The 17,041-nt window shown below is 37.2% G+C and overlaps 1 protein-coding gene across 1 annotated transcript; it reads right to left on the bottom strand.

Moving 5' to 3' along the window:
• Window positions 1-14,146: 14,146 nt before the first annotated feature.
• Window positions 14,147-14,419, bottom strand: LOC108598138 (pickpocket protein 28-like). Its single transcript, XM_017984755.1, has one exon. It carries the CDS (start codon window positions 14,417-14,419, stop codon window positions 14,147-14,149), a length of 273 nt encoding a protein of 90 aa, XP_017840244.1.
• Between the last annotated feature and the right edge of the window lie 2,622 nt (window positions 14,420-17,041).

The following is a 17,041-nucleotide window of genomic DNA, read 5'->3' as shown; positions in this document are numbered from 1 at the left end:
GCGAGGATGGACGTTATCTAGCTGTGGATAAATTTATAATATTTCTATTTCTATATATTTTTTGGCATGCCAAAAAAAAAATTTATAAATTTGCTTAACATAAAAAAAATGTTCTTTTTTTTCCAATTATGATGACTATAATTAATTAGAACTAGGATGTTATATTTATTATAATTTTATTTTTTTTCCTTTTTCTTGCTTATTTGCCGTTCACCTTTTGGAATTTGATTTTTTTATAGCTTATAGGGTTACAAATTGCAAATTTCTTTTGGCGAGGCGTGTTAACTTATCAAAGGTGGGTTATAATTAAACCAATTATTCATGTTTGATTTGCCTGCTGCGCTGCTACTGGGTGTATGTTGTGGTATGTGTGTCGGATAAAGTTGTAGATTAGAATGTTGCACTTGGAGATCTGCTGAGTGATGCTGGGTCGTTTTATGTTGGATGATAGTTTTATTCTTTGTAGTATCGGCGGTTGCTGCTACTGTGAGAGTTGCGGATATGGCGGCTTGAATGTTGGTCGTAGTTGTAATGATGTGGTGCGGGAACCCATTCTCAGCCACATCCGAGCTGAAGTTGGTTCTTAATTTTTTTTCTGCATTCGCTTAGCGAACACGTAACGGCAAAGGTTGCCAAAGTTAATATAGCACTTTGGATTGCTTCACTCGCGTTTACTTTTTTCGAACTGGTTACTATTTTGGTGTTATACTATTTTTTCCGAGGCACTTGGGCCTTGTGACTCAAGTCTAATTGAAGTTTTGGTTATGTTTTTGGGTTTTATATTTTTCCGACGCACTTGCGCAATGCGACTCACTTTGTCTAATCTATTCGCGAACTATTGCCCAACTATTTTTTTTCGCATTTCTCCATTTGCCAGCGAGAAGCCTTTTCTTTGTCTTGCAGACATGATTTTTTTGCTTCTTTTTCTCTTTTGCCAGCACGCGTGTAGCTGCTTGGCCCGGCGCTACCGTCGTCATCGTACATTTTGCGCGGGTCAATGCCTTTACTTTCTTTTTTGAGTACTTTCTAATAAGAGCGCGATTTACATTTAATATAATATTTATATATATCTATAAATATATTTTATTTTTTTGTGTGCACACGGAAACTGAAACTGAAACGGAAACCGCAACCTTTTGGCGGCTTTTTCTGTGCCTTCAGAGATTTTTGAGAGACCACACAAGACCTATTCTCAGATCGGACGAACAGGATGTATAAAGTAATTAGTGTGTAAGGGTCATCCAATTCTTTAGCCTATCGTTTGATAAAGCCAAGAGCTTGAATTGCCTTACTGGCATCTATTGAGAGGATAACTGTCATGTGGTGTTGAACTATTGAGGCGAGTATCTATGGAAGGACATTACTTTACATTTATAACAGTTAATACACTACGTTAAATAAACCGCAAGAAAAGCTCATATCTGTTGCAAAAGTTACCTCTAACGATAGGCATAACTTCCGTCACTAGCATACTTAGAGTGTTAAATTTCACAATGACTGCAACGGTCACGGTGACTCATTGTGGAGCTTCAGACGTTCACAACACACCGTTAACGCTGACTTGGAAACACATTATTCTGTTTGTTTGGTATTATCCCAATTCGAAAAATTTGCAAACAGTCACTCTAGAACTGCAATAAACTCATATTAGATAAGCAACAAATTAATTCCGATAAGATCGCTTCAACGCAATTATAGTCACCACCGTGCGAGGTCATATCTATGCGTGGTTATTTATTTGTGAATTGATGAATTATAATTTCAGGCTTTAACGGAGTTTCGTGAAGGCAAGAAATTATATAAAAGGTAAATACTATCTAATATAGTTTAGTTCATTTAACTTATACCTAATAATGTAACAACAAGAATTAGTTTTTTGGATCATAGAGGTTTTAAATGTAAAAATTTAATTTTGGCAGCGATACACTTGGTCTGCTTTTTTTTAACGTAAACTCTTTAATAAGCAAGTCTTGTGTCCAGGATGAAGTACAACAAATAGAGTCTAATAATTTTGGTGGCACGTTTAATTTAAATGAAGATATTTGTCTAGAATATTTAAAAAAATTTTTCTACAGTTATAAAGGGGCTAGAAATCTTTGCTTGAATGTAAGCAGTTACATCTTCAACCAAAGTATCCGGGTGAAGCCTTGAAATAGAAACTTGTTAGTTTAACTAATAAGGGTTTAGGAGCTGGTCGGGGAGTATGGAAACTATCAGTGGGTGGCGAAATAACAATTTTTCTAACAATTTTAGATGACGGACCAGCCTTGTCATCATTTATAACTATGCTAGGGTAAGCTGGAGTAACAGGTGTTACTGGATAGGTTACCAATGTTAGATCATTAGTTTTTTTAGGTGTTCCAGCCGCCACCAACTGAGAGTCGTCTAAAGCTTTAAGAGCTTTAATCTGCGTCTCGAAGCTTATAAATTAACTACAAGCATAGAAATTGAGTTTAGTCTGTCGCATAAACTTAGACATGTTGGCTTTTGGGGACCAAAATTTTATATATTGTTTGGTCATCGCTAGGCCATAAATTTAGACTTCTCAGTTAAACAGCTATCTAGTCTGTAAGCTCGCACTTTGGCGCTGAAGAAGCTCAAGCGCTCTCTTCTTTTTTGCGTTCGGCACTGCACTAATAAAAGCTCGCGGCCTCTTTGTGCGTTCTCATTAAGTTTTCTCGCATAACTAATCTTCTCGATTTATCTATCGTAAGATATGAGGCGAGCCTTATATTCTCTCATCTTTTATACATTCGATGTCGCAACTAACTAGTTGATTTACTCGTCTCACAGGGGTGTACCCTCGCTTGACATATTGCCTATTACTTTAGTTACAATAATAATTATACGGCGGCAATTTATTATTCCATTAGTAGAACTTGATGACTTAACTTTGTTCTCAACGGAAACACATAAGTCTTGAAGCTATTATCGTAAAGCGCCGGCCGCATACTCTCAATCGTATATACTCGAAACATTGTGAAATTAACGAAACTAACACACATAAACCTGCAGAAGGCAGTATTAATAAATCCACATATTATAAACAAATTCTCGTCGTTTTATAATATAAATTCGGATGTTAAGTCGCGATTCGCAACATTACATTTAGCGACAAGGCGTTAGCTCAACAATTATACATATAATTATATACAATATATTATATATATTTATAATTTGTTACAAGACCCGAAATGGTTTTAAAGATTGAAATTTTAAATTTTTACACATATGTTAAAGAAATATTAAATTTGGACATAGGTCAACTTTTGGTCAAATGGCAAAAAAAAGAGGTTTTTGACATATAACCAAAAATGGACCTTGTCTCCAAATTAAACATTACATTTGTCCAAATTTAACATTATTTTCTATATTTGCTGTTGGGTGAAATTATGTTAAGCAAGACAACGCAATTAAAGACTGGCAGGCTAAGAGAGGGCAGACGTGTAACAGATATTTCACACGAATGTACAAGTTAAAGCAAGCGTTCGTAGAACGGAGAGTTAACTGGAAAACATATTAAATTTAAAACAAGTGGAGAAATCAAAGTTGGGCGCAACCAACTTTTATATACACTTTGACTAGAGCATCGCAGCAAACACACGCATGCACTCACAAACACATACACGCAAAACTGGTAACGCGTCACAGCTCGTTTTCGCTATAGCATCGGCAGCGACGTTTGGATGGCGCGTCAGCAAGCGCCCCCGCTGTCTATATTGGAAATTAAATTGTGAATAATTCCTAAATTATTTATCTGAATGTTCTGCATTGGTCGAAAACGACCAGGCGTTTTTTGTGATTTATATCAGAATATTAAATATTTTTATCCTCCTCGACACCGGGCGACCTTGGCATAATCAGTTGGTAATATCCATTGCGCAGTTAAATAATAAAAATAAAGAAAAAACAATTTTTTATCAGCGCACTGCAACAAGCTCTCTTTTCCTTCAGCTTGTGGTGGCTTTATATTAAAGTCTCAGTTCAGACACCCACCATGCAAAAGCTTTTCTTACCATAAATGCCCTGAAAACTGTTGCTAGTATTTCAATTGGAAAACTGTCAGTGGAAAGTCATACCAATAAATACCGTTATTTACTACTGACTACCGTTATTTTTTTATCAAAGAAAAGCTTACACGAATAATGTGCAGCTTTTTGTTAATTCAACTCCTTACTCCACACTTCACGTTTGCAGGCAACGAATGAAAATACTTCACCGAACATCTTATTCGACTGATTTGTCATAATGATGTAGAAAATTTGACGGTCTGATAGCCTAAAATTAAACTTACTATAGGGGAGCCACGAAACTTTACGATGTATTTTCAAAATAATACAAAGCAACAATAACATTTTGTCTTTATAGTTTTTCCTGAAATTAAAAAAAAAAAAACTTTTACAGGTTTATAACATTTGTTGCAATTTAGTAATTGTATGAAGTTTATCAGTGCAAGTAAATAGATGAAAAAATTGATTAGGGTTTTAAAATAAATTAAATTAAATAAGCTGCGAGGTTCCACAATTATTTTGTATTTCAATTGACAAAACAAGACTCAAACACCAAAAGAAAATAAAATTTGTGGAAAGTGACTACAACTAAATTGTTGGGGATATAGTAAAATTAATGAATATTAATGAATATTTAGAATGATATCGCGGCCGATCCGCGACTGATCAACTGACTTTATTAGTATGTTTATTCATTTTGTTAATACACAATAAATGAAATGATAAATACATTGCTGAAAGATAGTGAAGTAAGTAAGGGTGGTCGTCGAGTAAGCTGAGATTTCGCCAGCTGCGAACTAGTAACTAACCTACAGGTTACATATAGATCTCTATATATCTGTATTTCACTGCACTACATTATATATTGAAGCAGCACTTTTAGGGTCTTGTATCTGTATAGAATGCCGCTAGTTAAACTGACCGGTAATCGATGAGGGTCTTGTGTCTTCCTGTGCGCTCGCAATGCTGTTCTGTGGCTGTATCGGTTACTTTGAGCGTAGACGAGTACAGGGCCGGCAACTATGCCCATAATTAGCAGTTGCGGTAGGTTCCTATACTCACAGGCCAATAACATGCGGCTATGCAGCCGCAAAACAATGGCTTGGCCAAACCGTACACTCGAGACACTGCTGCGCTAAATGAAGCGTTGGGTATTGAGTTTAAAGTTATTTAATTTTTAATTGTATTAATTATTGTGCGATAAAAGGGCAAGCAATTCGCGAAATTTTAACTAAATTTGTTTGTTTATGCAGCAGTAATCGAAAAGTGACTGTTGCTGCTCCTATTACAGTTCATTTCCCAGCGGCGAGAGGACTTACAAAATTTGCTCAACTTTAAGCTAATTATGCAGCTTGTGCCACAAAAGTTGCTGCTGCCTTAATTTGGCTGCACATTAAGGAAAATAAACACGATAAGCCTGTATACATATATACATAAAATTAACTATACGACTACAAGTTTTATAATTTCTTAATGCACACGGCGCAGCTCGTGTGGATTGCTGATAAACTAAAGCACCAGCATACGAGTAAATTTAGTGTTGCCGCCAGGTAGCGAACTTAAAAAAATATAGCATATTTTTGAGAGTAAAGAGCTAACACTAAAGCGACCCATACACTTTCACCAAAAATATTAGAAAAAGGGTGTGGTAAAGGTGTACAAAAGCTAACGCGGAACAAAGGGATCTTCGACCTTATAGAGACAGTTGTGTACCTATATATAGTTATGTATACTCGAGCTTTTAAAGTCTGCAGCATGAGGATGCTTATTCTTTAACCTAAGCCGTCAAAGAAGCGTATCCACATGTAATTTTTTGGTCCAACTGCATTCTGATAGTCTCTTTTGTCGCTCAACATAACAACTACATTGACGACTGCATATGCTGTTGTCTTATCCTTTTGGTGCAGTAATAAAAGAATCAAAACGATCTCACCTCATATAACACTAATCAGTTCCTCTGACGAATATAGCATTTATTTAATAAAGCATATATATTTATGTTTAAGTAAACAAGTGTATGTCAGCAACCAGCTAGATTTTTATATCTTACACTGCCAAAAACTTCACTCTGAGCTGCAAATTTAAGGACGAAAGTAAAAACATTTTTGGTACTTGGCAGGCCCATAGCCAATAAACTTGAAAACTTGATTTTATACTTTTCAATTAAGTGTAATGGTGAACGACAAACATTAACATCAACAGCTTTAAGCTGTGGCTCATAGAATAACCACATGTGGTCGCCGGATAGCAAAACAGCCACAAGCAATGCAAATTGTTGTGCAGCAGCAAAGCGCAGAACAGAAATAAAAACAAGAACTCTTTGACGTGCAGCAGTCAAGAAAACGCATTTGCAATAAGCTGAGTAAAGTGGACTGAGACAGAGTGAGCGAGACAGCTGCGCCTGAAGGTGCCAGAGCGAGACAAAGAGGTGGGGAGTGGTGTGGAATGTTGCGACGTTTGTCGTTTTGCGTGCCGCCGCCAAACGTAAATGAAAAAAGCAAACAAACGTAAAATTTTATTTGAGCGCAATTTTCTATAAATTTTCATGGATTGCCATTGGGATATTGGCGACATTTGCGTTTGGCATTCTGCTGCTTACAGGCGTCCTTCACACAAACAGAAGAAAAAAAAAATTGGCACTCACACACAAACATAGACACCCACCCACTGTTTATTGCAGCTCTTTAGGAGGTTGTGCTGTTGGTATGGCCATAACTTTGGCTGCACTTGGAATTATGTTGTGTTGTTGTGCTGCGTACTCACTCAAATTGAAAACCTTGCCATGTGGGTGTGTGGTGTTTATAGAGTGACCGTTTCAATCAGCTGCAATAACCCAGCACAAAATAACTATGAAGTGGGAGCAGCTTCCAGAATTAAGTAGTGCAAATAGTATTGCTCTGCAGCGAAACAGCAAACGTAAGCAGAATACAAATCAACAAACATGGTATCAATTAAGCTAGTCATGCCACAAAATGGCGACGTTGGCGAAATTGTATGATGCCGGAGACACTCTAAGTGCCGACACTGGCTGCGGTGATTATAGTGACATAAAATGGCGTAATCCATAAAATTTTCTTTGCCTTTAAAAAATAAATTACAAAAATCGTGCCTAAGCCGCAAAACAAAGCAGCCCAAATATAAAAGCAAAAATAAAAATAAGCATAACAGTGAAAGTGTGGCTCAAACGCGCTGACAAAAGGGTTTACAGGCAGTAGCAGAGGGGAAAGCAAAGGGGAAGGCCGCAGTATTCACTTGCTAACTGGCAATTGTTGACTCTTTTCATACATAAATTTTGAAGTTGAAGCATACATGGGTGGGCGTTACGCATTCCATAAGCCGCTTTAATAAATTTGCAATTGATATGCGAGAATTTAAAGGCGGACAGAGCATTTAAGTGTAGCAAGCAAGCATTTAATGGAATATTCTGTATAAAGTATTGATTGATCACGTAACTTTTGCGTTGGAGACTTAAGAGCTTTAATTTGCATAGATTATTAGTTATGTAGAGTTTAAGTATTACTTAGCAATATTTAGTTTAGGGCTTCTCTTTAAAGTTAAAGTTAAATGCTTTAAAGACACAGAGCAATATCAAAATTGAAACATTTGTCATTTGTCTTTGACAAGACTGTCAGGCTGTCTGTTTGGCTGTCATTGTCGTAGTTAACCGTTGTCTGTCTTTAAGCAAGCAAACTGCAGCTCAGCTGGGAAGAACTTTAGCGCACAAGGCCATAAAGTTTTAATTTAACCAATTTCACTCAAGTTACTCGGTTGGCGTGGACACATTTCAGTTCTGCAAAAGTTGATCAAAAATTGAAGACAACTTTCGGCAAGCCTGGCACGACAGGCCAATGCAAGTCAGCCAGTCAGTCAGTCAGACGGACAGACAGACAGACAGGGAGTCAGTTTGTCTGACAAGCCTCAATGACCCATGAACTGTATGCCAGCGCAGTGACGCTTTCCATTTGAATACAAATTGGCACACAAAAGCGCATTAAATTTAATTAGCTGACATAAATTTTTGCGGCGCTGAAGTTGAAGCTGTAACTGCAACTGTGGCTTGTGACTAGTCAAAGCGAAAAGTAATGCAGACACGAAAATCAGTCGAGTTGACATTTTTAATGGCTATAGCCAAGGCTGCCACAGTTTGGGGCGAGGCAACAACAACAAATGGCCAGTAAAGCTGCATGATGCTGTCGCGTTGAGTGAATGCATTTTCATGACTTATGCAAGTTATGACGACAGGTGCACGTCTTCTAGCTCTCCGGGTGTGTGTGTAAGGGTATGCGTGTTAAATCAACTGTCATTTCCTGTTGGCAAAGTTTGTCCTACCGCGCAGACAGCGCTGCCACTTCCACTGCCAGTGCCACTGCCAGTACAAGTTATGATAGCCAGCTCAGTTTTGCGTGCATTCCTCTTCGTTTTTTATGAAGAGCAACGTGATATAGATAACTGAACGGCGCAATTGTAATTTATGCTGCCTGGCAATTGCAATTGCAACTGCAACTGCCTGCTGTGCATATAAGCTGATGCAGCTTAAGCCCTACACTGTTCATTTCCACCCATCAACACGCTACATTTAATTCAAGTATTATTCAACAGATATTTTCACACCGTGCTTTTGCTTTTGCTTTTGTTAATGAAATATTTTTCATACAAAAGCTTGCTGAGCTGAGCATTTATGATGTGTAATTAACGCCATTAAAAAGCATTTCACGTTAATTAACTACAGTAAATACACACACATGAACACACACACTCACACACACATGAACATATTTCATAACACATTAAATTACGGTATACATATTCTTGCCGCAAACGCTTTGACCAAGTTTTGAACATGGCACGCAACAATTAGCAATTAACAGCAAGTTCTGTTTACTTTTAGTGGGCGTGTCAGCGTCGATAATGTTTGTCAGCTCATTGGCAATGGCTGAGTTATTTTTGCAACAGCTGACAAACGGAAATGTCGTCCAAGACGACTGCGTATTGTGCACCCCCCGCAGCGCAAGCTTCCGCTTCAATCGCTCGCGCTTGTTTATAAAATCAGGCAAGAGCGAACAGTGCCAATAAGCCTCAACGTCGCCTGCACTTAATTTATTTTGCAACAAAATGTGTAGCAAGCTGAAACTTTTACCCAAGTGTAACTTTACTTCACTTTACGTGTACGCCTTTTACTTTATTCTTTGCTTGCTTGCTACATCCGCAGTTGCATCACTTGGCTTGTTTTCAACACGTTTCACAAGCGCATGCAACGCGCTTTTCTTTCTCACTTTTTTATACATTTTTTTTTTCATTTTTTAGCGACCACAGCGAGCAGGAAGTCGATTGAATTGGAAAATTGGTAGCGGGGAGACAAGCAGGCCGCCAGACAACTGCTGCGACAGCTAACTGCTGCTGCGGGAGCGGGCGGTGTGGCAGCAATATTGAAATCGACGACCCCAACGACTGATTTTTATGTTAGAGCACTGAAATTAAAGCATTTACATATCAGCCAGCGGCTGCATCTTAAAGCAAACAAGAGCCCCGAGAAAAAAACGTGCTAACAGGCGAATAAATATGCCCCGCCTGTTGAGGGAAAGAGAGAGAGAGAAAGAGAGAGGAGCCATGGCTTGTAATTCAAAAATTCTGAAAATATATATTCCTTGCTTGAACTTGGACTTTTTTTTGGTTAAAAAATTACTTTTTTTTTAAAAGTTTGTTCGTTTGTGATGTAAATTATACATAGCAATTAGCCGTCAGGTCCTTAAATATCAAAATAAATAGGTATATTTATATTTTAGAAGTAGAACTAATATAAGCGAGAATTCTTTATTATTATTTATAGGAAAATTATTTCAATTAATTTAGGGTCTTACTTTTTTACAACTATAAAGGATGAATTATGCATACAAATAAGACACTGTAAGCAAAAAGATAGTTGGAATTAATATTTCTCAATTTAGCGAGTCCCATATTGCATTAATTTCTACTTAATTTTCGATCATTAATTGTATTGCTTTCATTAATATAACTTCTGCAGGCAAATTCAAATAAATTGCAAATAATTTTGCTGAATGCTTTTATTATGGTCGTATCAATTCAAGCTAAACTAATTCTATCATATATACACAACAGGTTTGCATAGGCTGCGAAAATTGTTTGCTATTGTTTTGCTTGTACTTTGCTGTTTGTAAGGCTGACAATTTAGAGACGCCTCGATGCGGCATGTAGCCAAATAAAATGTGTCACGCGCACACAATTTATAAATATTTTGGCAATTTTTCCAAGAGAGCTAACAACAAGTGCCATGTAATTTTGCATATAAATTACAAGCAGCAAATAATCAAACGCAAATGTATGCACAGGATTAAAGTTTAGTGCAATCAACAGCACTTAAATGCATCATCAGCAAAGGCAAAGTAAGCGAGTGAGTGATGAAAAAAATAGAGCGCCTCTATGTGTAGATTGCAGACAGCTTTGTAGTCAAGGCAGCAATTTGACATGTGTGGGTGTTAGTGTGTGTGTGAATATGTGTGAATTTTTTGCTGTCTGCTCTTGAAGTCTTGCGCGTTGTTTGGCAGCGCCTCAACGCCAGTCATTGTCCTTCACACTTGTCGCGAGTGCGCGTTGCACATCAAATTTGTAAACCAAAGCGACGACAGCCTGCCAACTATTTTTTGCATGGAAAACTTAAAATTTAAGCCAAAAGTCCAGTATATAAATCGTTAAATAGTCTAAATAAATCAGTTGCCTGAAATTAGTAGCTAAAATATGCCTAAGTGAATTGACTTGAGCTGATTTATGAGCGCACTTAATACGTAAGCAGGACACACTTAGTCAAGTCTCTTTCACCGTCCCAGCAGCATATTTGTTTAGGAAGCACTCACACATACACACACACACACAGGGGCTAAGGTGTTTGGTCAACATTTGCTTAAGCAACCGAGTGAAAATTGACCATTAGCAGTGCAATATATTCTCAATCTGGCTATGATTTAACTGGCTGACCGATATACCAAAAGTATGTAAGCTTGGCCTATCTGCAATGTGTGCTCAATAATTGCTGTAAATGCCGTAGGGTAAATTCTGGTCTGCTCTGTTTGCTGCGGTTTAATATGCAGCTGCATAACTTATGGCGATTGCCGCCATTAATTTGAGTGTGTGTGTGTGTGTGTGTGTGCGCGCTGAGGCAACAACGCTGCATAGCCACAGGCTAAGGTGGAAGCATTGTGCGCACATATTTTATTTTAATTTGTTTAATAAAAACGAGCACGAAAAGTGAAAGTTGTTGCATGTTCATCATCATTACGATCGGTTCATTTGCCTTATTCAATCTGGCACACGTTTCGCCAGAGAAGCCAAGCGGTCGAGCCGCCTAGCATCGGGAAAAATCATAATGGCCTAGGCAACGAAACAATATGCAAACAATTTTCACAGTTACATGACTGAAATACGCAATATGCCAAAAAAAAAAAATATATATATATACTCATATATATGTATTACAATAAAAAGAAGCACAGACAAACAAGCGCATTTATGGTCACGTGCGTTTCACACACAGACACACACACACAGACGGACAGACAGACATATACACCAACTGACCAGACTTACACTTGGAAATTTGCTTGCCAACTGACAAAGAACAAAGCCTGCGAAGCAAAGGCAAAGTAGGAGTCGGTTGGCCTCTGCAATCTAAACACATTTATTTATAGTTATGTAATACAATTTTTTATTGGCTCTTCTAAGCCATTTCTCGCCCTTTTTTGTGCTACGTGCGGGTGTGCGCAGCAGCAGCAGCAGGAAAAAAATATAGAGATTGTTATTTAATAAATTTGCTCTGGCGCCAAATGCGTATTGTGGTCAAAAGCGTGAGAAAAAAATTGTTTTGGCATTGCTTGTAGGTCCTCTCTACAGCGTTGCTGTTTTGCATGCTAATTAGTTGGTTATTTGAAAGCTCCTGTCTATTTCTCATTTGCCCAATGTCATCTTTTTGTCAACTAACCCTTTTTTATTGACCTTGCCTTAACTTGATCGACAATTTTGCACAAAATAAGTTGTCGGCAATTTCATATGTGTATATGAGTAGGTAGGGGACGTTGATTGATGATGAGCTGACCATGAACTGACCCTCAATGTAAACGAATTTAACGTATTGAGAAACTGTTTACCCTGCGGTTTGTAGCTGGTAATAAACACAGCGTTACTTATTATTATTTTTTATTATTATTGTTTGGATTAAGTGCGCTGCGACCTAAAAGGTCTATTGTGCCTCCCACTGTAATAGTAGAATTTCCCTTTTCACCCTATTTGGCCAGAATTGGCAAAAATTTGTCCTGGTTTCAAGTTCCTCATCTGTCTTGTATCTAGGGTAAGGATCCCCAACTGATTAAATCTGACTCTGCAGAGCGCAGGACATTCCTCCAGTAGGTGCTTTGGAGTTTCGTCCTGTTCTAGACATAGTCTCCAAAAGGCATCGTCCACAATTTTTAGCTTGTGTAGGTTGCGCAGTCTCCAATGTCCCGTTAGAACCATATAACTATCCTAGCGATTTTGCTCAAATTTAGACACTCGACGGTACGTTTCGTGTCGTAGCCGCCCAACAGTCTTACTTACAATTGAATACAATTTTTTAAATCGTTGGTTTGGTTGCTGTGACAATTCTGACATTTCTGTCAAAATGAATAATTCTGTTGAATTTTATTTTTTATTATTTGTGAACTAACGCTCGTTTGATTTAACTCATGAGCTCGTAAGTTTAACTTTCGAATATTCAAACTTTAACGCAGGATTTTTTTTAGCACATTTAGTCCATCAGACAGGACTTTAGTAGTCTATGTGCTAAAGCGCCATCTATTGAACCACCCTGGACTTTTCGTTCAGTTAAAGACATCTATCAACGATTCCCTATCCCTAGGTTTGTTTAGAGAACTCAAGATGGTGTTTTAGCACATTGAACTAAAGTTCAATAAAAAATTTCGGTAACAGGTGGCGCAGCTCTTCAAATTAAAATCATGCACTAAAAGAAAATATCCTTTATTCAAAATGAATGGCAGTTAATTTACACAGTACAAATAGAGAAAGAAAGAAAGAATATATTCAATCAAAAATTATCTCAGTGAAAAAAAAAAAACAATCGAATGTAAGCCGGCAAATTTGAACGTCAATAAAAACATCAAAGTTTAAACGAACGATGAATGTTTCGCATTTAATTTAAATTACTAGTGCAAAACTAGCAGCCAAAACTTTCAGCCAAATCGGTGATTGCTCTTGTTTTAATTTTTGTTAATTTTTGTACATTCTAGGCTAGCGAAAAATCCGCCCGAGCACGTCACTGGTCGCCGGGAGGGCATCGTGGATGGGCGTAGATCGCTTCAAAGCGTTGCAGCAGGTGGCTTTTACTTCTTGTCCTCACTACGGATGGCAATAAATGCAATTATAAAGCCATAGAAATAGTGAAGCAGACCCTAAGTCCCGACATTGCCATCTTATATTGCTTTTCGCATCTGAAAAACATCTGGTATAAGACGCACTGCAAACTAAGAGATGCATCTCTTGAAGATGTATATGCAAAGTCGCATTCGCGAAATAATCTTGGCAGGGAGCTCTGAAGCGAAAGAAGCTTCACTCCACATCGCCACTGATCCGTACATTGAACGTGGAATATGCAAATATAAACAAAGCATTGAAGAAAATTTTCAGACACCAAGTGTATCGATCGATGCTTAGTAGAGGAGAAAACAGGCACCTCTTTCTGATCACAAGAGAATATATATGAATATTACCACAATATTCTGAAATGCCTGTCAAAAATCAATTATTGATTCATTTCCTTTCAGAATATGTATATAACTAGACTTTTAAATGAAACAATAATGCAAAACTATAAATAAGCACGCATGAGTGTTGTAATAAAATTATTTACAAATAATTGCCGCTGTAAAAAAATAAAGCAGTTCATAAATAACAAAAATTAATCAACAGCTTAAGCTAAAAAGTACTTAGAAATATAAATCAATAGCAATAATAATTTACAAATGCAAAATTTAAATCACAATTAAAACAATAAGCTACAGCTCATATACAAAATAAGCATAAGGATTAACGTAGTTGCTACTTGGTCACGTAACTTGAAATTTACATGAGGAGAGCTAGTGGCTCGAATTATCAACTTTAGTCACTTGTTTCAGATTGGCAATGAAACGCAAGGTAAAGTGATATAATATATCCACCAGGCTGAGTATGAAGAAGCCCATGAAGAGACCAAAGACGCCACCGCAGTTGACCAGAAAGTCGGTTATGCCATAAATTTCGGAGCGCTTGGAGGTAATTATCTGTCTTTGCTTGAAATAAATGGAGAGTCGCGACATTTGCGAGCCAGGATACTCGCCCATAAAGTCCGTGTCGTTCTTCGCCGCCAGCATTTCATCCAGATTAAAGTTGGCCTGGGAAAAATCTTGCCAATCTTCACTTTTCCCAACTTTAACCTGTCCACTTGTTTATATTCGATTTTTTTTTGCCAATCTTCAAAATTTTGCCAATCTTCACTTTTTCTTTTCTTTAAAACTTACTTCTCAGCTTTTTTTTATTCGATTTTTTTTTTGAAAAATTTTGTGTAACTTTGAGAAATTAAGTTCTATGCACTTTCACAATTATTATAAATTTTAAATTTTTATTAAAAATCTCACAATATATTGATTATTAATATTTCAAAACGAGACCAGTAATCATTATGGCTGCTGAACAAAAAAATATAACTCTAAAAATAATGATTATTTTGTGAGTGTTATTTTTATATATATATATCGTACTTTATACTATATTGTTATACTACTACTGCTACATGCAAATTAACAAGGATACCATTAAGTGACCTTAGTCAGTAATTACTGTTAGTTAATCAAGTACTCAATAGATTACTGATTAGTTATTAGTTTTAGAAATTAAGACAACTCTTTGATTAGAAGAAGCAGAGCTGAAAAAAGAAAAACTCAATTCTGCATTGGAAGTCATTAGACGAACTCACTTGTGTCGAAATTAGTTCAATAAATAAAAAAAATTGCGGCAGACGGCCCAGTGCAAGTTTATAAATATAAAACGACAATTCAATTCAATTAATAGGCACCCAACGCAAAAAGTTAAAAAGGTGCGAATGCGCAACAACGTCAAAAGACAAAAAACTTTAATAAAGTAAAATAGTGCTGCAGTGTGCAATCTATCTGGACAGCGGAGACTGCGGCGTGGAGAACAAAGCTACACAGGAGGATAGTTAGGAAAAATCTTAGAACAACTTAGAAAAATCATGTAAGTAAACTCCTCTTCCATTAAACAAAAAAAAAAATTAATATCTTTCATTTAAACATTATTAAAATTAAAAAAAAAATAATCTGTGTAAACGGTATTGAGAGCATCGATTTGCATATAGATTGCTGATTTTTAGTTAATATTTAAAAAAAAAATAACATTTTTTTTCTGCAAAAGCGCACAGACGTAATAAAAGACGCGAAAACTAAGTAAAATAAAATAAAAGTAAAAAAGTGTTGTAGCATGGGCCCATGAAACCCTCGTTCTCACAGTACAGAACGCCAAGCCGTTGTTCCAGCGACTCAGAGTCTAGCGGTGAAATTCACATACCAAAAGTAGCCACCTCAGTGCCCAGAAGCATGGACGCTGAACAGCTTATGACTGTAATACAGGCAGCCACCAGCGGCGCCTTAGCCGAGCAAAAGGGAATAAACTTTGGAAAATAAATGAATTAACCGAGCAGTTGGTTGCTGCACGTATTACAGCACCAGAAGTGCAAGCATGCGGTATGCATGTCAAAGATAGAGTCGCTCAAATTCCTCGAAAGTCAGATCGCTGAACTGATTGACACCCTTTTCGAAGGTTTCCAGGCCGGCTTCGAAGCGTTTGTTGAGCTAATTGATCAAACGCTTATTGCTAAAGATGATTTCTCGACGTTGAAGTTCCTTTTCGAGACTTTTGTATCCTCGTCCGAAATTTGATTTGAAGCTGCTCTACTTCGAGTTGAGTACCTTCGTCAAAGAAGCTTTTGAACATATTGTTTACTATCTGCAGCAGTAGAACTGTTTGATTGAAGCGTTTGGGGCTGTTCACATTATATAGCACTCTTAGTATATAATAAGTATATAGAAAGAAATTACAGATAGCAAGCTGGGCTTGCAGTATTCTATCTTATGCATCTAATGAAGGTGCTTATCATTTAATAACCTATCGAATTTCTCAAAAATTAAATTATTGACAAACCTTACCCATATCCAATGGGAGCAGCTGACTTCGTTAATAAAGAAATCAAGGATAATACAGAAGTCAGTGTCCCCTTACAATAACCCAATATGGGTGGTAGATAAGAAAGGCACAGACGAGGCTGGGAATAAAAAAATTAGATTAGTATTAGATTTTCGTAAGCTCAACGAGAGAACGGTACCCGACAAGTACCCTATTTCAAACATCTCAATGATGTTGGGAAATTTGGGTAAAGCCAAATATTTCGGGTGTATGGCATAACGCCCAGTGTCATAGCGCCCACAGGAACCTAATAATAACGAAATACCTGGCTCAATAACGTAAAAAGCGCCGTAGGCAAAAATTTGTTTACATAAAAATCGCGCGATTTTTAATAAAGTAAATTTAATTACAAAATAATGATAAGCCTTGCAAGTTTTAAGAAATTTAGGGCGTTATGACACAGGTCGAAAATGTCCTGAGGCCCACGGGCGCTGTGACATTTTCGGTGTTGGCGATGTGGTACTTTTAAATTGTGCCATAGAGCCCGTGGGCGCTATGATACTGGGCGTTATGACATGCACCCAAATATTTCACAACACTCGATCTCATGTCTGGCTATCACCGGAAAGTGATAGAAAATGATGCTTCATTAGAGACTTCGCTGCAATAGCAGGACCAATTACCAACATACTGAAGGGCGAGAATGGAACAGTTAGTAAGCTTAGATCTAGGAACATAAAAGTCTAGTTCTCCGAAGCGCAACGGCAAGCGTTTCAGAAATTACGTAATATTGTAAC

This window comes from Drosophila busckii, chromosome 3L (assembly GCF_011750605.1).
Source record: "Drosophila busckii strain San Diego stock center, stock number 13000-0081.31 chromosome 3L, ASM1175060v1, whole genome shotgun sequence".
Taxonomy (NCBI): domain Eukaryota; kingdom Metazoa; phylum Arthropoda; class Insecta; order Diptera; family Drosophilidae; genus Drosophila; species Drosophila busckii.
Note: the sequence above shows the minus strand (reverse complement) of the source record. Positions and strands in the feature narration are given on the sequence as shown.